Here is a 23944-nt window from a genome sequence, read left to right on the forward strand (position 1 = left end):
TTGGTTTTAACAAGAAAACGAAAATTGTAGTATTGTGTCAACTATATGTAGTGTGTCTTCATATTCTGCAAATAAGAATAACCTCTCATTCAAAGTGAGGCTTTCCATTGTGTCTGGATCTTTCTCCTAAACAGCACTAGTTTTCCCCCCCTTTCCACTGGCAATTATTTTAAAAGTATTTATAATTCATACATAACAGCTGACACAAGCATGTTAGCAGAAACGCTTTTAAAATCAATTTCTTCACCCAGGGGAAATGTTGTATAGATGACACTTTAAAGACAAGAATAATTAAGTGACCTTTCTCTTACACCCCTCCCCCACACCAATTTAAGCACAAATCTGGTCTCCTCTGAGCTCTTTGAAATTCCAAGAACATTCATTACTATGGGAATCTTTAACCTTGTTGTGTGTTGTTTCATATACCTTTTAGGAAATCAAATCAGCATTACAATCTAATTTCCACAGTCATCCCAACACAGAGCATTGTGCTAACTTGTTCCTTTCAGTGTTAACAAATCTTTGGAATTGTCAAGCTATTTGCCTCCAAGAAGGCAGTGTGTTATACAGGGTAATGATTATTGTAGGACCAAATTTCTATGGTCCACGTGAAATTAATTGGGTGTGGGATATAGTCATAGAAGGACTGGATTTCTTTCATTGGGTTGTCCATTTGACTATGCTGGTGGTCGCAAAAAAAAAGTGAGCTAAAGTATGGAATGGAGCAAGTGGTATTATGATAGTTCAGTTGTTTAGAGCGTGGTGCTACTAATGCCAAGGTTGCAGGTTTGATCCCCGAATGGGACAGCTTCATATTCAGGTTGGACAAGATGATCCTCAGGGTCTATGATACTATGATATTTGAACGTCACCAGTGTCAAAGCTTAGCTTTTTCTTTTCATGTTTTAAAGAAATGAGAAGTATTCTGGAGAGGTGATGTTAAGATATTGATATCTACATTTTAAAGTACTGTATAACTGGCCACAGGGTTACAAATGACTTCTGTGTAAATGTATGTTCTACTACCACAAGTCCTCTTCAACAAAGAACTCATTGTGGAATGGCCTGCTGATGTCCTGTATTTTGAATAACTGTTTGTGCTATTCAGAAGTCAGTCTTGTATCCTGTGCGCTAATGAATGGGATCTAAGGATACAATCTATAGGAATGTGTCCAAGCAGTTTCTTATTGATAGTGGTGGTACTCTCCCTGTTTTGGGGCAAGTAGCAGGGAAAGTTGCCACCACCCACATGGATTTCCCAGGAGACTTCCTCAGCATATTCTTGTTATAGAAAAGGGGTCATATCAATGTCTGAAGAACTACCAATCTTCTCTAATAGGATGGATAGAAAAATGACTCAAAGCAGGGAAATGTCATGGAATGGTGGGTCATGCAAGAGTTAGAGAAGACTTCCCCAAACTACTGTTTTCCAGTTGTCTGATCCAAAACATTTGGAGGGCACTCAATAGGCTGAGTTAGAGTGATTGTGAAGAATGAGACATAAGACAGGGAGTAAAGAGCTTTTTTTTTTTAAAAGGCAACCATTTCTTCTAGTTCAGGATATTAAAGCTATTTTTTACTTACCAATGGCTATTTGTTCCCGCTCTGCTATAAATAACGATATTTACTGGTATTTAAATTATGGTGTTCAAGATTCTGGATTAGGAGATCTCTCCACCTCTGCTGACTTTGAATTATGCACTTGAGTAAAGACCCTCCTGCTCTCTGTGGATCAGTATATTTTGGTAGCAGACTGCTTTAAGGAATGTTAAAGAAAGTCTGAACTTGGTGGGCCTATTGAACATTTTAGCCAGTGACCTCTAAGGAGACAGGGTCTTATAGAGGACTCTGGAACTTCACATCCTAAAATTTGGCTGTGATACCAACTAGGAGTGTGAAATACATTTTCCCAGCTTTGGCTTGTACCCTTGGCTGTGAAAGTCTTAGAAAATTGTTCTTCCCATGCAAATCTGTAATATAAATATGTTTTGTGTGTTTATGCTTATTGAATTTTAGCTTTCGTGAAGCACAAAAAATGTGAAGTATTCTTTTTAATTGTCACAATTTTCATATTGTATATTAGTCCTACAAACATTTTTATGGTTGCTTTATACTTCTTTGCATTGTCTTTTCTTTCTCCTCATTGAAGTTTCACCTTATATGCACCAAACATTTGTGTTCGTCCTTTACATGAATATTTACCCCATTTAAGCAGCATAAAGTGCCCCAGAAACATTTTTCCTTCAGATAAGTTGATCCAGACCTATAAATTTTAAGAATTAAGCCTAGCAACTAGATATGTGACATTTATTGAAATTCATTCTTTGCCATTGAGCTCATTGCTTTTAGAAATATTGAGAATAGTACGGAATTGCAAATGCAATTTGATTAAATCTGCAGTTGTTACTCTTTGCCTTCTGAAAATTGATTTCCCTCCCCTGAGCTCCAGATGCCTACTGATTAAGAGCTCTGCACTGAGTTGAATAGGTTACATTTGTTTGTTTTCCCCCCTTTGTGCAAGTTTTAACTGGCCATGAAATGCAATGAAAACCTAATATAATCCTGCCTCTGCTGTAATGTGTAAGTTTACTTAGAATTGCTGTTTTGTGCCTGAAAACTGGATGACACATCTTTATGTTCCATTGTAGGAAGACAAATACCTTCTTATTGTAGATATTTCCTGTTTTTGTGTGTGTGCTGCGGCTGAAAAAGCCTTCCTTCCCATGTGGACTTTTGTTAAAATTCCTTAATCTCAAAATGGTTAAATTGAATATTTAGCTGTCACATGCAACATGGCATGTTCTGGCAAAAGGGAGCCTGGCTGAAATTACATACAGTGGTACCTCAGGTTACATACGCTTCAGGTTACATACGCTTCAGGTTACAGGCTCCGCTAACCCAGAAATAGTGCTTCAGGTTAAGAACTTTGCTTCAGGATGAGAACAGAAATCGGGCTCCGGTGGCACGGCAGCAGCAGGAGGCCCCATTAGCTAAAGTGGTGCTTCAGGTTAAGAACAGTTTCAGGTTAAGTACGGACCTCCGGAACAAATTAAGTACTTAACCCGAGGTACCATTGTATTAGATCCATGTCTTGGAGTCTCGTGGCTTCTCTTTAACTCTGGATCTGTGGCTTGCTGAGTCTCACAGTGAAGTTTCCCTTGTGTGTTCATATGAATTCCTCGTTCCTACATCTCTTCCTGCTGCACACCCTTTATTTTGGACAATCTGCCTACTCACTCTTCTCTGCACTGCTTAGTGAATCTAAAAACCTCAAATCCTAGCATGGCAAGAGTCACTCCACCATAAGTGGCATCCAGCCAGGGGTTTACTTTGTTCTTTCCATTCTCCTCCATGACATCAGGGCCTTCAGGCAAGCAGAGTGGCCACAGGAAGGGAGATGCAAGTCATCTGGTCCAGGGCTCCCTCAAACCTGGCAGCACCTCTGGCCATAGTGCAGTGATGTCATGATTCCTCAGCTAGGAGCACATTTGAAAATAAATCCCATTGGTTATAATAGAACTTAAGTCAGGTATACTTAGAATTGTACCTCAAGAGCGGACCTACCTGGAGACAAACTCTGTGATAGCTGGGGTTTTTAGGGGGTGGGAGATGTGTACACAGTTAGGTTTGAAGGGTAGCTAATGAATTTAGTGTGCTGCAATTGCAAAGACTGGACAGCCAATACTGCTGTTTGATCTTTGGCAATTGCTTGTGGCACAATTCAGGGACAGCATACCGGTAAATGCTTTTTCTTTCACAGAAACAAATGTCACACATAAAACCAGCCCTGATATTTTTATTTGGAATTCCCATACTGGTAACAAAAAATGGAAGAATTTGCCCAAACAAGCCTTTGTCTTTGAATCATTTTCAAAACATTTTTTCGTAGAAGTCTTCAGGTATGTTGTAATTCAGAATTTCCCCCAGGAAGGTACATTCTGTCCTACGGAAGGAGTTAAAATAAAATATTTAAGTGAGTAATTCTTAATCAGATGGGTATTCAAATCTAAGAAAGAGATTCGAAAGTACTGGCAATTAACTGGATCTGTTTCCTGATCCCATTCATGTAACCTAGGCAAGAAACAGAAGCTGATGAACTTGCTTTTAACATTTGATTTTATCCGTATTTTTAAGAAACGTTTTACAGTCCAATTAAACCCTATTAAACAATCTTGAATAAATAAATAGCTGCCAAATTCACAATTGATTTTATGATTATTCACAACTGACCATTTCGCATAACTATCAACTAACAACAAATAATGAGTTCACTTCTTGCTATCTTCTGGAATGTGTTTTTGCCTTGTAGAAAATCTGGTGAGAAATTCTTGAGTAGGTCACTTGTTGTTCCTGATAAAATGCTGATAAAGATCTTCCAGCTGGTCTAGAATTTATTGGACCTTTGGCAAACCTGCAAAGCCCTGCCTGTTCACTGGAGTAATGTGTTCCCTTTGTTTAGGACTTTTTAAATTAAAAAAATATTAAATTATATAGACGCGTGGTAACATTTAGTAATGCTCTGAGATGATTTGCGGTTATTAGACATGTTAATATATTATACCCAAGATACTGGGTGTTTTAAAGTTGAGAAGCAATGGCTTGTGTTCAGATATTCTGCAGGCAGATGGCTTGTTCAGTTTTTGTCACTTTGACAGCAAGGAGATTGTAACTTGATTTCACCAACTTTTCCTTGATTTATGAATTCCTTCCTGACTTCTCGGAATGGTTCATGGAGCAAATAAAGGCATGTCCCAATAAAAGCATGTGTGACCCTAATGAAAGAGGCCTTGGACATCATTTTGAAAATTAAAAGCTTTTATGCATGTGCTTTTTTATTTGTTTTTAAAGTTTTTAGGGGTAGACCCAGTTTTAGGGGTAGACCCAGTTTCATGGCTGGCACATAGCTTTAGTGGAAGTCTGGAGACAGAGTCAGCTTTTCCATTCTGTACATTAGTGGTTCCCAAGGAGGCAGGGGAGGAGAATGAGTGAAAGCGGGAACTGGTGTTTGAATGGTCATAGAATTGTAGAGCTGGAGGGGAACCTGAGGATCATCTAGTCCAACCCCCTGCAATGCAGGAATATGCAGCTGTCCCATACAGTGATCAAACCTGTAACCATGGTGTTATCAGCACCAAGCTCTAACCAACTGAGCTATCTATGCAACAATACTTTTTAAAGCGTTGGCCCTATTGGACGCCATGCGGGCTTCACTTCATCCAGCAAAAAGTATTTGGCTACCCTGAAGACACAATGGGAAGGCACACTGTGTACAAAGCTCTGAGCTGCTTGAAGGAAGGTCAGATAACAATTGATACATGTAATTAACCTTATGTAAATGGGTAGAGCATATAGTTAAAGCTATGGTTTTCCCAGTAGTGATGTATGGAAGTGAGAGCTGGACCATAAAGAAGGCTGATGGCCGGAGAATTGATGCTTTTGAATTATGGTGCTGGAGGAGACTCTTGAGAGTCCCATGGACTGCAAGAAGATCAAACCTATCCATTCTGAAGGAAATCAGCCCTGAGTGCTCACTAGAAGGACAGATCCTGAAGCTGAGGCTCCAATACTTTGGCCACCTCATGAGAAGAGAAGACTCCCTGGAAAAGACCCTGATGTTGGGAAAGATGGAGGGCACAAGGAGAAGGGGACAACAGAGGATGAGATGGTTGGACAGTGTTCTTGAAGCTACCAGCATGAGTTTGACCAAACTGCGAGAGGCAGTGGAAGACAGGAGTGCCTGGCGTGCTCTGGTCCATGGGGTCACGAAGAGTCAGACACGACTAAACGACTAAACAACAACAAATGGGTAGAGAACTGGATCCAGCCAGCAAGTCAGAGACTTGTCTTCCCCACTTCCACTGGACAACTTGGATAGTTGGATGGGAGCATCCACTGTCAAATCACCTGGCATGATAATGACATCAGGTGACTGATACCCGTCAAAGGACTCAAGAGGTTGCTGTAACAGCTTTCTGCAGTTCCAGCAACCTCCTTTGAAGACAGAATGTGCCAAAAGGGGATCCCTTTAACTACAGTGGTCAGCTGATTGTCAGTTACAGGGAGCCGTTTTGACCTCTCTGCAGAGAGGACAATGCTCCTAAAAAAACCCCTGAGTATTTTGCCCTCGCCAGAGAAAGCAATTTAAAAACATAACTTTTTTATGTCAAGAGGAAGCAGCTTATATGCAAAGTGCTGGAGGAAGTGTTTTGAATCAAAGTAGTTTCCTCTAGCCCAGTGTTCCCCAACCTTGGCCCTCCAGGTGTTTTTGGACTACACTTCCCATCATCCTTGACCACTGGTCTTGCTAGTGAGGGATGATGGGAGTTGTAGTCCAAAAACAGCTGGAGGCCCAAGGTTGGGGAACACTGCTCTAGCCCATTTGGATGCACTGTGGAGTTCCTAGTGCAGCTGATCCCAGCTGATTACTGGGGCTTTGGTTGTGCAGGGCGCTCACACCCTGACAACCAGGTGACAGTGGATGCTTCAAAGCACTGTGATAGGAATTTTATGGTGGCATATTTTTATTTACAACAGCACCTTGCAAAGAACTTTGCAACCCTGTTTGTGACTTTGCCGTGGATAAGGAGTGTCTCGCCCCTATCATTCTTCCCAGACACTGAGGTCCAGCGCCGAGGGCCTTCTGGCAGTTCCCTCACTGCAAGAAGTGAGGTTGCAGGGAACCAGGCAGAGGGACTTCTCAGTAGTGGCGCCTGCCCTGTGGAATGCCCTCCCATCAGATGTCAAAGAAATAAACAACTACCAGACTTTTAGAAGGCATCTGAAGGCAGCCCTGTTTAGGGAAGCTTTTAAGTTTTGATGAATGATTGTATTTTAATATTCTGCTGGAAGCCACCCAGAGTGGCTGGAGAAACCCAGCCAGATGGGTGGGGTATAAATAATAAAATATTATTATTATTAGGCACGTTGGCTGTTGGGAGTGGCTTGGTCAAAATGAGCTTGGTGGGTCAAATGGTGAAGAATGGTGGGTCCAACATTTGACCCATAATGTTGGAATGCTGAGAGAAGACAGTGGTACTGGGATATTTCGCCTTTGCAAAAGGTTCCAGGAACAGCAGTTGTACAATGGGCCTCTATAAAGAAATGCACTTTTTAAAAGGGCAAACTTGCATGATGGGTGTTTGTGTGTGTGTGGATGGGAGGCATGCCATCATTAGGGTGGCCAAGACATTGCCCACTAGGTGGCTATGGCATTTACAAAAATGCAGGACAAATGGCTGCATTAGCAGTGGAAGCAGCTGCATTTTCCAAACGAGACCATGTTTCCTAGGTGGTAGCTGTTCCAAACAATGTCTATTTGGCTGGAGTTTTTTAAGTATAAGAAACTGATCCCACCCAACATAAATTCTATCTGAATGGAATGAAAACAACCCCACCTTTCAAAAGCAACCCTACACCCTAAACATGTGGCTTTTCCAAGCAATATGTTCCAAGTTCCAAGTGGGCTTTAATGGATTTATGATGATGCATATAACAATAGGGATTCATTACAAATGTGATGGTCCTTGGATAAACTGTGGCCAAGAGGAAACATGGTAGTCTCCATTAATTGTACTAGAGATAGCATCATGCCAAGAATGAGGTGAGCTGTGAGACAGGATGAATGGCCGTAGTAATTGACAATGTCAACACCTGGAAGGCAAAACAGTGGTGCCTTGTACTCAACAAGGTTGTTCAGCAAGTAGTAGTATTTTTATTTTTATTTTTAAAGAAGCCTAGTCAGATCTTTACTTCTGTTCCATTAGAAATAGCTATAATCTTCAGTAGAGTTTTAATCATTTTTGTAGGAGGTCGTATCAACTATGCACACCAGTCTGATTTTTGCACCAAATATTCCCCGAGAAAACCCTTAAAAATGGAAGTGGTGACTTGCAAATTAAAACATTGTACATTAACTGAGAACTTTAATATACTGTAAAGGTACCCCTGCCTGTATGGGCCAGTCGTGTCCGACTCTAGGGTTGTGTGCCCAGAGCTGTCCGGAGACACTTCCGGGTCATGTGGCCAGCGTGACGAAGCAGCTCTGGTGAGCCGGCACCAGCGCAGCACACGGAAACGCTTTCGAACTGCTAGGTGGGCAGGAGCTGGAACCGAAAGACGGGAGCTCACCCCGCCGCGGGGATTTGAACCACCGACCATGCGTTCGGCAAGCCCTAGGCACTGAGGTTTTACCCACAGCACCACCCGCATCCCTGTAGTTCATGTACTAATGTACCGCAGTGTAGTTTGCACACAAGCGTCAAATTCTCTCACACAATTCTTGTGATTTATTATTATTATTTTTTGACATTGAGCGTTTGGTATCTCAAGGATTAGCACAGACAAGAGATAAAGCAAAAGTAAAGATATCATATCAAAAGGAAATTAGCTCCCCCCGCCCTCTTTTCTACTAAAGATAAATAGCACACTAATAACAGGCTCAGTTTAAAGAAATTTAAATCCAGTACAAGTGTTGGAACTTATTCTAAAGCAGGCATCTCCAACTTGCAGCCCTCCAGATGTTTTGGCCTACAACTCCCATGATCCCTAGCCAACAGGACCAGTGGTCAGGGATGATGAGAACTGTAGTCCAAAACATCTGGAGGGCCAAACTTTGGGGATGCCTGTTCTAAAGAATGCCTCTGCAGACATGGGAGAACTAGGACGTGGTCAGGAGAAAAGACAGAAGGGAAGGGTGTTGGCTGAAGGGGTGACGGTGGCATTGGAAAGGGAAAATTGGTGCTGATTATAGCTGCTTGTTTTCAGAAAGAGAAGGGGAGGTTGTCAGAGGAACTGGGTTTTGGGGGGTTTTTTGGATAGTGGGCCTTTGGGGAAAATCAGAAGAAAGCTGGTGGGAGACCTTGGGGTCAATGACTGAGAGTAAAATGAGTCTGTTTTTGCAGTAGGTGGGTATGCATAGTGAGGAAATGGGGCTTGAAGGTGAAACAGCTAAGGAGGAAGAACTGGGCATAGCAAAGGGAAGAAAGAGCACTGGTCTCCTCTCAAAAGAGGGACCTGATTGGGTAGAAAATGAGGGATAGGGGAAGGAGGGCTTTGTCAGCTAACCGGTTTGCAGTGGGGCAGGGAGATTTGATACTTGTCCTTGTTGTGTAAGGTGGTGTGTGTGCTAGTGTGCTGGAGGTGAGTGTTCCTGTTCAGCAGCAAAAAAAAGGGATATAGAAAGAAGGGAGAAAAAGGAGAAGGGGGGAGCCTGCAGGAAAGTTCCTGGGCATAAGGTTTGAGGCAGCTTGGGTATTCAAAGATTCCTAACTGCTGAGTTGGAAACCACTACCTCTTGATGCTCAAGCTGAGGTTAAAAATTAATATAAAAACAAATATTGCAAAGCCTCATCTTCCTGTTGGTGGATGGGTGTTACAAATCTTCAAATGGTGCCAGCCAGGAAAAGCTTGTCCAAAACATTTGCGAAATGGCTTCCAGATAGGCATCTTCTGCTGTCCAGGTGAGATAGAGTAAAGAGATTAACATACTGTATATTTGGGCTGTTCTGGAAGGAGCCTCAGGCTATTGAAATTTATTTGGATAGTGTTAGTGGGGGGTGGGGCAATCTGGAAGGAGTGGTGATTAGTTGATACTACCTTTGGCTTAATGCATCTATTCTAGAAGGATTCTGACATTCTTTTGCTTGATTTAGATTTGCAAATGATAAAGGAGGGACAGTCATCAATGGGTGTTGCAATTCAAAATAAAAAGATTCCTTCCAGTAGCACCTTAAAGACCAACTAAGTTAGTTCTTGGTATGAGCTTTTGTGTGCATGCACACTTCTTCAGATACACTGAAACAGAAGTCGCCAGACCCTTCTATATAGTGAGAAGGTGGGGAGGGGTATTACTCAGAAGGGTGGTAATACCCCTCCCCACCTTCTCACTATATAGAAGGGTCTGGCGACTTCTGTTTCAGTGTATCTGAAGAAGTGTGCATGCACACAAAAGCTCATACCAAGAACTAACTTAGTTGGTCTTTAAGGTGCTACTGGAAGGAATCTTTTTATTTTGTTTTGACTATGGCAGACCAACACGGCTACCTATCTGTAACTGTTGCAATTCAGTTTGCTTTGGAGCATGTATACCTGGCTTCCTGTAATGGAATTTTTCTTGAAGCCTCTCCAGGCCAGAGTGGAACCTCCCTTTTCAGGTACAAGCTACCATAGCAAAAGCTGGAGTGTTTTCAGGAGTGCTTCTTCATAAGAGGTAGCACGGAGTTCATTGGTGCCAATATCTGCAATGTTAAAGTGCATAATATCTACAAGATAGTGGGGGGTGGGGAGGCTAACTGATTCAACCAGTCATCTGGAAGCACGTGTGGAGACCATCTTGTCACAGATACACGGCCTTTATTCTTAGTATAAAAACTAAAAATGCTGCTTTTCACAGCTCCAGATTTGTAGACAATCAAGTCAAGGGAACTTTCTTGCAAGTCAGGGGAAATTTCTTCCTTCTCCCTCTGCCTTTCATTCAGCGTTCCACCCATTATCAGGTTTTTCTTAGCATTTTCAACAGCGTGCCTTAACTTGTTACAGTTAATCTGGAACTCTGCCTGTTTTGTTTGTCATGTGTGTTGTGTATATGCTTTTAATGTAAGCGGAGCCTGTAACCTGAAGCGTATGTAACCTGAAGCTTATGTAACCTGAGGTACCACTGTACCAGCATCATAGTCATATGTTTTGGACTCACCATAGCCATAATTTTATTTCTGGGATTGGAGGTCAGATCCTTCCTCACTGGACATCTTCCACTGAATTGGTCCACTAATTGGTCATCAGCTGTAATGTTCTCCTATGGCATGAAGTATTTTGGAAGAGTCTCACAATTGGGGTAAAAATTAACTTGAAAGCAGAACTAATAAATGTTGCTCATGTTGCTCAATGTGAACGCTGCAAGTTTTAAAAAGACAGCTCTGCAAAGGGTTTTTGTAAGCTCCTGGGATACCATTGAATCCTGCTACCATTTTTAGTGATATTATTAAGAAAAGCAAGGACTTTGTTATAAAAAATAGTCATAGGTTTGAATCCAACATCATGTAAATCCAACCCAAAACCTTGAACAGATTTTGGAAGATTGCAGTGTGGAGGAGAGGAGCTGGAGTTGTGTTGTGGGAGCAGAAATCTTTTCTGCTCATTCATGGGCACAGTTGAAAGCAATCAGTGGGGCTCAGGATGCAATGGTGATGGTGTTGAGCCCCACTGCTGTAGACCATGGGGTATGGATTGTAGCCTCATTTTTAAAATTTTGTTTGAGTAATCCTATGAGGCAGCCACTGTTCTGTTCTTAATCATGGGAAACTGAAATCATCATCATCATTTAGCTGTTAATTGTCTTCTAAACCACTGTCACAAAGGAATTAGACATAAAGAAAGCCTGTCAGAACTAAAAATGTCTTCAATTGTTTCTGGAAAGTACAGACAGGGGGTGCCTGTCTTATTTAGAAAGCTATTTCAGAAGAACAAGGGCAGGCAGCCACACTAAAAGCCCTGCTCTAAGTTATTGCAGAGCAAGCTTCTGAGATCTCTGGAACTCTAATAATTTAGAGCTGCAGAGCAACCTAAGTTTCTCTGAAGTATGTGTGAAACTGGTCATGAGATGCTATTTGTTCAAGGTGTCCATTCTCCTCTCTCCTCTCAAGCACCAAACTTTTTTTCTTTTTTTTTTTAAATGTGCATTACCGTTTAGATTTCCTAAAGCAGAGCTTGTCCGCTCAGATCCATATATTGATGTTAGTCCCTATTGTCTGCTTTTTACTTCCATCTGTGTTCTTTTGTAAGTTTTGGTTCCTAGGCTTTCTTTTGGAGACTTTGAGCATTTTCAGCTTCCTTATTATGGACTTGATCCTTCAACCTTTAGCTCATATAGCAGCACACTTCAACAAATGTTGACTGATATTCCACATTCTTAGTTTTTAAGCAAAGCTATTGATCTGCTTTATTCTTTTGGAATACTAGTGAATATTTTTGAAGGTTCGTTTTATACAATCTTTTTAAAAGCCTGTAGTGCCATTCTCGCTCATCACTGCTACTTCCAGAAGCAGCAAAATAAATCTAGTTGTCTGACACAAGCCCAAGAGCTTCCCTTATTCTTATGGGTTTAAAGCACTACAGCAGGTAACAAAGGAGAGGCTATGATTTGTACTGCACTCCAGTCTGCTTGCTGTAAATTATTGTTAAATGAGTAAAAGGAATAATATATTTTCTTCAGAATGGATGCCTGTGTTTAAGAGCCTGTTAATATAAGCCTGGCAAAACAGTTGTTCCATGAAAAGCTGTTGTAAAATACACTAATATATTAGACCTATGAATAGGGTATGCATATAAATGAATTACTTAATCACTAAAATTCTGAATGCATACCTGGTGTTTTTTCCACTGCTCAGCTTAAAAAGAATACACTGAAGATCTTTCAAATGAGCCAAGAAGACTGTAAGTTATTGTCAATACTGTTGATGACTCGCCCCGCCCCCCCAATAGCAGGCCAATTGCCTGAATTTATTTATTGCTCTTCCTATCTCCAGTTACCATTCTTTCTTCCTTTCCTATAATATCTGGTTATTGGGAAATGGTCATCATGTATACATTAAGTAACAAGGAATACAAATTTGGTTGTGGATCTTAGACACTTTAACCAACCATGGTTCTTATTGCTAGCAACTGATTTCCATGAGAAACTTGCTGGTTGTCCTCACCCAACTTCTTCAGTTGCACAATGTATTCTAGATCAGTGTTTCCCAACCTTGTGCCTCCAGCTGTTTTTGGACTACAATTCCCATCATCCCTTGCCACTGGTCTTGCTAGTCAGGGATGATGGGAGTTGTAGTTCAAAAACAGCTGGAGGCACAAGGTTGGGAAACACTGTTCTAGATTCTTAATGTTGATGCAAACACCTTCATTTTACTTAGTTATGGACTTGATAAGTTTAAAGCTGCATAAACAGTGTTTCTTGGGCTTGGTGATGCACTGCCCAATGGAACTTGGTAGCCTTAAAGGAAGGCAGCCCTGAATCATTCCCCCACTTGCATATTTAACTCTGATGTGAAAGTTTTTTTGTAGAACCATCATCACATCGAATTAAGGCTGGTGCCTTTGCTGATGACATTTTGGCATCTTCTTAAAATTGATCTGTGTACCCAGGCTTTTGCTGGTGCTAAGCTTCAGCATATGGTTGATTTTTTTTATTCCTGCCCATTTTCAACTGCATATTTTTTTGTGGGGTTTTTTGCATTTTATATGTTATTGATGTATTATATTTTAACTTTGGTACACCATCTCAAGAGCGTCGGGAGACGCAGTACTGTAGAAAAACTTGTTAATAAAGCTGATAATGTAGCATTTATGCAATTAGAGGAATAGATAGCTCTTATTGATACCTCTTTCAAAATACTAGGTTGGACATCTAAGCCTCTTATTTTGCCCTCGGGACTACACCAGTGTGGTGTAGTGGTTAAGAGCTGTAGACTCGTAATCTGGGAAACTGGGTTTGCGTCTCCGCTCCTCCACGTGCAGCTGCTGGGTGACCTTGGGCTAGTCACGCTTCTTTGAAGTCTCTCAGCCCCACTCACCTCACAGAGTGTTTGTTGTGGGGGAGGAAGGGAAAGGAGAATGTTAGCTGCTTTGAGACTCCTTAGGGTAGTGATAAAGAGGGATATCAAATCCAAACTCTTCTTCTTCTTCTTCTCCCCAGGCCAGGCCCCTCAATGGTCCTGCTCTGTATTGCCCTCTTATGTTTTTTGCCTTTCTGGAATGTGTGTGTGAACTACGGAGGTGTTGAGGGTGTGGAGGCAGAAGTGGGGAGGTGGAATATGTAGCCTGCTATACAAAAATTAAGAATCACATCTGTTAACTCCGTCCACTTTTGCCTCTGGACGCCTACCAGCGGCATGTGCCCCCAAGACTTAATGGTTCCCTACCTAGTGTATGTAGATTAATGCTTTCTGGTTCTGAGTCAATATGACTGCTGAATTTTCAAAGTCAGATAACACTTTGCAACAGAATTGACATATTCAACCTGAAATTCATACCTGAGATGCTATGGTCACACAAGAGTTGGATTAACCCAAAGCACTTCAGACAATTTACAGGGTGATAGCCAATGTTGTCCAGCTAAGTCAGAGTCAGAGTAGACCCACTAAAAGCGACGAACTTCCATTGATTTCAGTGGGTCAGCTCTACAACTTTGTTGATTATCACCCACTATTAATCTGTGCTAAATCGTTGGATAAGGGAGCAATTTCTGACACACATGGATACATGATCCATTGTTTTCATTTTTACTAGTATGAAATAGCTTTTATTTCGGTATTTGTTTCCTTGTGTAAATTTTCCTTCCTGCTGACCTGAATGTCTGAACTACTTGGATTTACAGAGAAAGGAGAATGGTACAGGAGTTGCTATGCCCATTCCTCCTTACCAGCTTGTTGAGTGGCTTTATCGTGAATATATTGTTGACCCTACTCCCTTAAAATAGCACAAGAAGCAATGAAGAGCCAATTCTAATATTCAGAAAAAGTGCGTAGTGCAACGTTCCTGTAACTTTACTAGTGCCACTGCTAAATGGGAGAAAGGAATCTTTCAGTGCACAGCCCTATGTAAAACATAAAAGCCCCTAATTGCATGTAGAACATGAGGCTTGTGCATTAGTATGAAGTCTACACAAGTGCAACCCACATTCTCAAGTGATAGTTTCTCAAGGGCTGTTCTGTGTATTTACTGAATGCTTCCACCCCTTTTTAAATGATTGCCAGCATAATACAAGTACTGGGAGATATTTGTATAATACTGGAGTTTCCTAAATGAAGGTTTGGAGCGTTTCATTGGAGATGCCGTTTAACATACATCCTGTTTTTGGAACACTGCATTTGGGGACAAGATTGTTCATTTGGAACCTTCCGATTCTGTTGTTGGGACCATAGGGAATTGCCTTATGCTAACTCTGACAAGGGATCTGCCTAGCTTAGCATTGGTGACACTGATTGGCAGTGGCTTCCCAGTAATCTTTCCCAGCCTGACCTGGAGACACCAGAGTTTGAAGCTGTGGTTTTTATTTTTCTTTTTGCATGCAGAACATCGTCTTTGCCAGTGAAACACAGCCTTTCCCCTAATTCTAAAGGGACTGGTTACTGAGCAGATAGCTCAGTCAATAGATCACAAGACTCTTACTTTCAGGGTTATGGGATCAAACCCCACCTCGGGTGAAAGATTTACTGCATTCCAGGGCGTTGGACTAGATGATCCTAAGGGTCCCAACTCTACAATTCTGTGATTAAAGAATCATAGAACAGGACATGATGCTATGAGTGGAGTCAAAGATTTCTGCAACCAAAATCAGGACATTAAATAAAATAAACAGGCATAAGATAGTCAGCAGGGATTCTGCTTACTTGCAAAGAGAAAATAAACCACATATTTGCAGCAATGAATATTAGTCAGGCCACGTAAGTTTCCATCATCAGGATATCAGCCACAACACTTATATTTGCACCTCTTGTAATATGACATGTCATTTCTTACCACACTTGTGGTGCCTGGCTAGTACTCATTTCTAAAGACTCACACTACACGATGCATCTTCCATGAAAGAAAACTGACATCATGCTGGCCAAAAACAGATTTACTGTTGACTTGTTTAGTTTTGAGGCTTCTGTTGTCCTTAACACAGATTTCTTTCAAGTTCCTTTTAGTGACTTTTATGTTTGATCCAAACTGGAGAAACTTCTACACTGGCAACACTGGTATTGTAGATCTGATTCAGCAGATCTCAGTTGCTCAGCTGTGACTGAATCAAAATGATTTGTTTAGGTAGACCAATTTGATACTGTATTTCACATGACCTTATAAAGAGTTGGGTATTTTCTTTTTTCTTATCTCCTTTCTCCCTATGCAGTTTAATTCTGCTTTTTGAGAAATTGAAGAGTTTAGGGCCCAGCACATATTACTTCTGCAAAAACCTCCTGTCTGCACAGATTAATAGCACAAGCCACAGGGAAATGAAATGCAATATTTATTGATCTAAAGCACTGGAAGGAACACAGCAGTTTCTTAGAAATCAATTACTTTTGAGTTCTGTCACAAGTTATCCAAAACAAAAATATGTATTAATCCTAAAAGTATGGGCTGTACATTCATACCTCGGGTTGAATGCGCTTTGGGTTGAGAGTGTTCGAGTTGCGCTCTGCGGCAACCTGGAAGTAACGGAGCGCGTTACTTCCAGGTTTCGCCGCTTGTGCAGACGCTCAAAATGACGTCACGTGCATGCGTAGAAGTGGCGAAAAGTGACGCGTGTGTGCACAGACGTGCTATCACTAGTTACGTTTGCTTCTAGATGCGAACGGGTCTCCAGAACGGATCCCGTTCATATCTAGAGGTACCACTGTATTCACAAAACTGCTTCTACAATGAGGCTTTCCTACCCTCATTCCTTTATCCAGAAAAGCCGATGCCATGTAGGAAGGGTTTAGGTGATGGAAGGGGTTTCAGGCTACACTCCTACACACACCCCTTTGAACACAGTGTATGATGCCCAACAAAGCCACACTTAACTCCATGGATTCCAGTGAGTCTATTCTGAGTACAGTGGTACCTCGGGTTAAGTACTTAATTTGTTCCGGGGGGCTGTTCTTAACCTGAAACTGTTCAGCCACACAATTTCTGTTCTCATCCTGAAGCAAAGTTCTTAACCTGAGGTAATATTTCTGGGTTAGTGGAGTCTGTAACCTGAAGCGTATGTAACCTGAAGTGTATGTAACCCGAGGTACCACTGTATAACTAAGGCTGCAGCCCTAGCCGCACTTACATGAGAGTAAGCCCCATTGAATTCAAGAGGAATTGCTTCTGAGTGGACATACCTGGAACTGGTTTATCAGAGGAAATCACACACACACACACGCACGCACGCACGCACACGCGCGCGCACACACACACACACACAGACACCTGAGTGAACTGAAGTGCCTTCCATTTGTGCAAGCCACTCCTTAGATCCAAGCCAATGTATCTTTTAAGCAAAAGCTGTGATACTGTTTCTAACGTAGTAAGACTCTTTGTTAACTTTGTTAAAGCCTTGTTGAACATTTCTAGAAATAAAAATAAATAAATAAATGCTTCGAGCTTGCTAGGAGCATTTGTATATTGGTAACAATACTATTCATCTGCAGCTAAATAACATTTCCCCGCAAAATCCTGTAAACAACATATGGCCATGATTCCTTTTGGATTGTTTAATTGTTTTCCTCCAGGGAAACTAAATTTAGCTTAGCAACTGTGCCTAAGTATCAATAGAACAATGTTTGGTGTGACTTAACAGTAGTATAATGTTGAAAACTGGTGCAAAACCCACTTCAACCACAATTCATTTAGTGCCCATATAGTCATATGAGTCTTTTTTTACTCTGCAAACCACATCAGAATGAATACAAAGGAAGAAATTTGCAAGGTTAGGCTCTTCACTAGCCTAATTAGCTTGTCAGTTCTTTGTCTGAGTGTGCTTTTTGCCTGCCTGTGCATTCTAAAGGCTCCCTGAAGTGACTTATTGCTGTGGGAATTAAAAAAAGTGAATCCAATTAATCCCAGCAAAAAAAAGTCAATAAGCAGAATATGCAGAAAACACATTACTCAAGCAGTGGTGTAATGATCTCCCCCAAATGCTCTTGGCATGCCAAGAACTATAAAAGATTTTTTTAAATTTCCCACTTGGTATGAAAACAAAATACTCTCCTGAAAAACACACACACACACACACACACACACATGTACTACTATAATAATATTTGTTACATATTGTTATTATGTGATGGGAAAAATATAATGAAGACTGGGCTTCTGTTCTGAGCTATATAGAATCATAGAATTGTAGAGCTGGAAGGGTCCTTGAGGGTCATCTAGTCCAGTGTTTCCCAACCTTGGGTCTCCAGCTGTTTTTGGACTACAACTCCCATCATCCCTTGCTAGCAAGACCAATGGTCGGGGATGATGGGAATTGTAGTCCAACAGCAGCTGGAGACCCAAGGTTGGGAAACACTGATCTAGTCCAAGCCCCTGCAAAGCAGGAATCTCTTGCCCAATGTGGGGTTCACACTCACAACCCAGATATTACAAGTCTCATGCTCAACTGGCTGAACTATCCAGGTGTGATGCTAGTGGAAATTCATAAATTTGCCACACTTTAACAATAGCAGTCACATTTTTTTCAAAAACTGGTGCCTTACCTATTTTGTGCATGGTAGGTTCGTTCTAAAATTAACTGAAATGAACATACTTCTATTACAGCAGTTTAAAATGAACTATCTGTTAAATCAAATGGCTGCCTACTATCTACATTTAAAAAATTGTATTCCTAAATGATTGTCTTGAAAATTTTTATCAAACAGTTGAATTAAGTTCCTTGTATTGGTAAGCAACTCTGACATAATTAGCTTTAACTATCTATCTATCATCTATCTATCTATCTATCTATCTATATCTATCTATCTATCTATCAATCATCTGTGTAAAGTAGCATGTTTCAAGGATAAAGGAACATGAACACACTTTCATTATCAGAAGGGCTTCCTCTTGTTGCTGTTTTTCATTTATATTCAATTTTTGGTCACCACCTTGCTATTGTTTGCATCTCATGGTGTTGCCTTCTGATAGAGCAGCTAAAGTCTTATACAACTTAGATGCACATTTCCTTTTGCTGATTGATAATTCATTCTGTGATTTATTAACATACTGACTTTCTTAAATGTTTTTTTGACAGGACAAATCTGCAGTAATGAAGAATCCTGCTACTTCTGCCTCCAGGGCTATCTTATTTCTGTTGATATTGGTACAGAGGAGCAAAGGTAAATGTAAAGAGGCAGCGTCAAGGCCAGAGATCAATCTGAATGTCAAATACCAACTTCCTAATTTCACTGCAGAAACCCCGATACGAAATATAGTTCTATACAAGCACAACATCTATGGGGGAGCGGTCAATAAAATCTATGTCTTCAATGAAAGCCTTCACAACATATTTGAGTACAAGACTGGGCCCGTTCTGGAGAACCCAGATTGTGCTCCTTGTAAAGAATGTAAGCCTAAAGTAAACCAATCTGATAACATCTGGAAGGATAACATCAACATGGCTCTATTCCTAGAAACATACTATGAAGGCCAGCTCATCAGTTGCGGCAGCGTTGCAAAAGGAACTTGTCAGCGCCATGTCATTCATCCTGATAATCCTGCTGACATTGGTAAGGAGGTCTACTGCATGTATTCTAAAAGGATGGATGAGGAATCAGACCAATGTCCTGACTGTGTTGTAAGCCCTTTAGGAACCAAAGTTCTGGTAACAGAAAAGGAAAGATTTGTGTACCTCTATGTTGGAAATACTATCAATAATTCATCTCGGCAGGACCATTCGCTGCATTCGCTATCTGTTCGGAGATTAAAAGAAACCCTGGACGGTTTTGAGTTCCTCACTGCTTACTCTTACATTGATGTACTTCCAGAATTCAGAAATTCCTACCCTATTAAGTACATCCATGCATTTGAAAAAGACCACTTTGTGTACTTCCTCACTGTCCAGAGAGAATCTATAGATTCTCAGGCTTTTCACACAAGGATCATACGGTTCTGCTCTTTTGAGTCCGTGTTGCATTCATACATGGAAATGCCTCTTGAGTGCATTTACACTGAGAAACGGAGGAAGAGGTCAACCAAGCGGTCGAATGAGGTATTAAATCTCTTGCAAGCTGCGTATGTTGGTAAACCAGGTGCAGACTTAGCCTCGGAAATGCGAATCGATGTCAACCAAGATATTCTTTATGGTGTATTTGCTCAAAGTAAACCAGACTCTGCGGAACCAACTCATAAATCTGCTGTCTGTGCAATCTCCATCAAAACCATCGACGAGTTCTTTGGCAAGATTGTAGACCAACAAAACATGAAATGTCTTCAGCATCTGTACAGAAAGGACAGCAAGTACTGCTTGAGCAGGGTAAGTGAGCATGGTACGAATTAGTTACTTAAATCGGCTAATTATCCCACCCATCCCTAGTCTCATTTATATTGTGCATTTCATTATTCAGTGCATAGCCCCATTGATTTCCATTGTTAGTAGTGTGTGGTTTTTTTAGGGCTACCATTTTTTTGGCTGAAGTCCAGGGCCAATTATTTCAAATTGTTTAAGCTGTCTGTCTAAATAAATAACAATTAGTGCTGGTCACTACCAGAGATGATTCATCTTTGTAAGAAGCGGTTCCTGTAAATTGAATATAGAGGTCACTGGAGAGGCTTAAGAGGATACAGCATCTATTAGAAATAAAGATCACTTGAAGAGAAGCCTGGATTCATTGAAGACAAGCACATGCTTTGCACTGCGATGTATTTGTTAGATTTTTATTCAACCTTTCTATTGAAATAGGCTTCAGGGTGGCTTTAAAATACAAAAATTAAAAGACTATTAAATAGCGACAACAAACCTGAATCCATTAAGGCAGTGATGGCCAAACTTGGCCCCCCAGCTGTTTTTGGGACTACAATTCCCATCATCCCTGACCACTGGTCCTGTTAGCTAGGGATGATAGGAGTTGTAGTCCTCAAACAGTTAGAGGACCAGGTTTGGCCATCACTTCATTAAGGCAAATAAGTGAAACTAAAGCTACCAGTAGGAAAACAGTCCTGGCCATTTGATGTTAACTGCTGTTAGAAAAGAACAGCCTTGGTCAGTGGTCTAAAACATGGCAATCATAGTAAAGGGTAAAGGTAAAGGGACCCCTGACCATTAGGTCCAGTCGTGGCCGACTCTGGGGTTGCAGCACTCATTTCGCTTTACTGGCTGAGGGAGCTGGTGTACAGCTTCTGGGTCATGTGGCCAGCATGACTAAGCCGCTTCTGGCAAACCAGAGCAGCGCATGGAAACGCTGTTTACCTTCCCGCCAGAGAAGGTACCTATTTATCTACTTGCACTTTGATGTGCTTTCAAACTGCTAGGTTGGCAGGAGCAGGGACCAAGCAATGGGAGCTCACCCTGTCGTGGGAATTCAAACCACCGACCTTCTGATCGGCAAGTCCTAGGCTCTGTGGTTTAACCCACAGCGCCACCCGCGTCCCTATGGCAATCATAGCTCCAAGCAAATTTGCCTGAGAGAACACCACTGCTGTGGCACCAGTGGAGAAAAGGTTTTGTCTCCAGAGCGGCCAGCCTAACCACTGAAAGGAAACACATCTGGAGCAGGGCCTTGGGTTGAGTGTGTCTGTATATGGGCAGTTGGATGAAGGCAATTCTTCAGAAACCCTAGCTCCAAACAATCTATGATTTTACAGTTCAAAAATAATCACTGTAAATGGCTTATTATTCTCTTACTATTTTATATAAGCGCCATATATTTTCTTTCATGTTTCTATGATTTTTGTGCTTCATTTTAATGGGTCTGCAGCTGTATAATAAGATTTAATTGATTTTGATGGCTTTACCAGTCAAAAAGAGTTCTTTAAAGAGGCATGTTCATCACATCCACTTTTATGTGGCCCAGCAAACATTTAAGCTCTGAAGCAATGCACCCAGTTACAAACTTGCAGTGCAGTCCTGTGCATGCTTCCTTCAGAGGTGGCACTGTGTTCAATGGGGCTTACACCCTAGTAAGTGTGCCTAGGAGTGTAGCCTTAAATTTTCACTGGCATAAGCCTTGGCAACATTACCTCATTCCTCTGCAGCTGCCAGCACTGCCAATGAAGTGAGGTAGTATTTTTCATGTTGATGTCATCCCACACCTTAAAGGCTCAACTTGTCTTTGTGTGTGCATTTTATAAGTGCAATGCAAACTTATCTCATTTTTTTCATTTTTTTGAACAAAAACTCAATTTTTCCCAAATATTTCATGGAGAATTTATGTGTTGCATATCTGTCTGCAGCAGTTCAATATCCAGAGAAAATATATTGCAGACCGCTTTACAATTACCTGAGCAATCAGAAATTCTAGCTGTTGCAACATCAGTTTTCTAGCTAGGAGGAAGAACTGTGTGTTTAGGAATTTGGTTGTTTAGTTAACATCAGGTGGTGTGTGAGAATTAGATCAGTGAAAGTTCAAGTTGACAAAAGGCATAACCACCTTTTTTCACAACATAACTTCCTGGTGTTGGGCTACTAATTTAGTTTAAAACAAAACTTGCAGGAGTTTATAAGCATGTCTGGGTTTAACAAGATTTCACATACACTGTATTCTGACACCAGCCTTTTGCACAATGTAGCTAAATCACATAGTTTTGTTTGTTAAATTGACAACATTGTTTTCAGGAAGATTCAGCAACTTCTATCAAAACAATACCAATACTTCCTGTACCCCACCTCTCAGCCCTCATTATTGCAGCACTAAGAAATTAATATTGTAGCCTCTCTCCATCATAGAAGTACCTGAAATAAGGGACTTTAGCACTGTATAAAAACTTTTTGCAGATTATTTTTGCAGCTTTTCAAGTACATGCTTGTTTAATCAAATAGTTACCGGTAGTTGCAGGCACTGGAGTGTGTGTGTGTGTGTGTGTGTGTGTGTGTGTGTGCGCGCGCGCGCGTCCACTAGGCAAGGAAATCTCACCAGTTCACTTCTGCAAATGGATATGTTTCACAGAACTGTCCCCACAGAATGTAAATTGGATTATGGAAAAATGAACTCTGTTCATTATTTGTGTGTTCTGAGCTCTAAGACTCAGAAAAAGTGAAAAGCAAGCAACAAGCTTTGCATTAGAAAACAATATATGGATGCTTTTGTTGATTTTTGCTGGACAAAAACCATTAGCTATCAGCTTGTCTAAGAATGTGCTTAGGACACAAAACTAGGCTTTTTAGAAAGTCCTCTCTAGAGCTTACCAATACCAAACTAAGACATTTTAAAATCAAGTGTTTTCATTCATTTTTCAAACTTACCAGCTTAATCAAAAACCTGCTATGCCCAAAGTACTTTAAAATAAGGTCAGTCTCACTGAGAATGAATGAAGCTCTTTAGCTAAAGTTATTTGTGGCTTTCACCTGGTGGCCCCTAAAATGTGCTATAAAAATATATATTCTTTGCACTTCTCAGGAATATTTGTAATGTGGCGATTGTAAATTGCTTAGAGGGGTTATTGCAATCAAGCAGTATATAGATTTTGTTAAATAACATAAGTAAATAAAATATTGCATAGTCACCTCTTGCCCTTTCCCTCTGGTATTTGGAACAAAATTCTTCTTCATCTTGAAGTTTAATTTCCTTTACTCATTTTTCATTCTAGAAAGAAGTGTTTAGAACAGTTTTCGTCCATAGCAACATATTAGTGTTTGGCCTCTCCTTTTTCTTTTAATCTGGATGTTGTTTTTAAATCTTTTAACTCTTTCAGATCAATTTAATAGTATTCCCCACCAAAGTATTTCATTAAAATATTGATGAAATCATTGGCCAGTTTCAACTTATCAGGAAAATGTTGCTTGCTTGAGTATACTTTTCAGATTCTGCCAGTGTTTTGCATATGAATATATTAGGGAACCTGATGGTTTGATTATCTGAGCAAAATGCACAATTTCAATAAATGCCATAAGATATGAAATCAGTGAGCAGGCTTTTGATGAATAACACTGATAAGATGAACTATGGAGGAAATAAAATGAATATATGCTCCTAGTAGTAATTGGGGGGAAAATGTGTGTATTTATTTTTCCTGATTTTTACCTCAGAGAAACAAGTGTTGTAAATACTTTTTATTAGAAATCTTAGAAAAAATGCATTGTGGGTTTTCTGAAATCTAACTCATTAAACACCTTCATGCTAAATTGTTGCTAACATACAGGTAGACTTAAATTGGTCTTGGGATACTTAATTACTGCTTTGTATAGAGTGGGTCTATAGTCTCTATGTTGCATTGTGCATAGTATTTGTTGGAACAAATCCCTGGAGCTGATTGCTATGAAGTAGGCTTTGCAAAAAACAACAACCCCACTCTTGCCTTCAGT

General features: G+C 40.7%; 1 protein-coding gene across 2 annotated transcripts in view; it reads left to right on the forward strand.

Annotated features, from left to right (window-relative positions):
* MET (MET proto-oncogene, receptor tyrosine kinase) overlaps positions 1 to 23944 on the forward strand; it is a 100236-nt gene that overhangs the window by 8657 nt on the left and 67635 nt on the right. The window contains exons 1-2 of one of the 2 annotated variants that reach the window (XM_079994064.1): positions 9438 to 9458; positions 18740 to 19960. In XM_079994064.1, the coding sequence (XP_079850190.1) occupies positions 18755 to 19960 (1206 nt within the window). In that variant the 5' untranslated portion in view covers positions 9438 to 9458; positions 18740 to 18754. Of the gene's footprint in view, positions 1 to 9437; positions 9459 to 18739; positions 19961 to 23944 lie in introns of those variants that run through there. The other variant, XM_079994063.1, reaches the window with a different exon arrangement.

Source organism: Podarcis cretensis (genome assembly GCF_951804945.1).
Source record: "Podarcis cretensis genome assembly, chromosome: 10".
NCBI classification, from domain to species: Eukaryota; Metazoa; Chordata; class Lepidosauria; order Squamata; family Lacertidae; genus Podarcis; species Podarcis cretensis.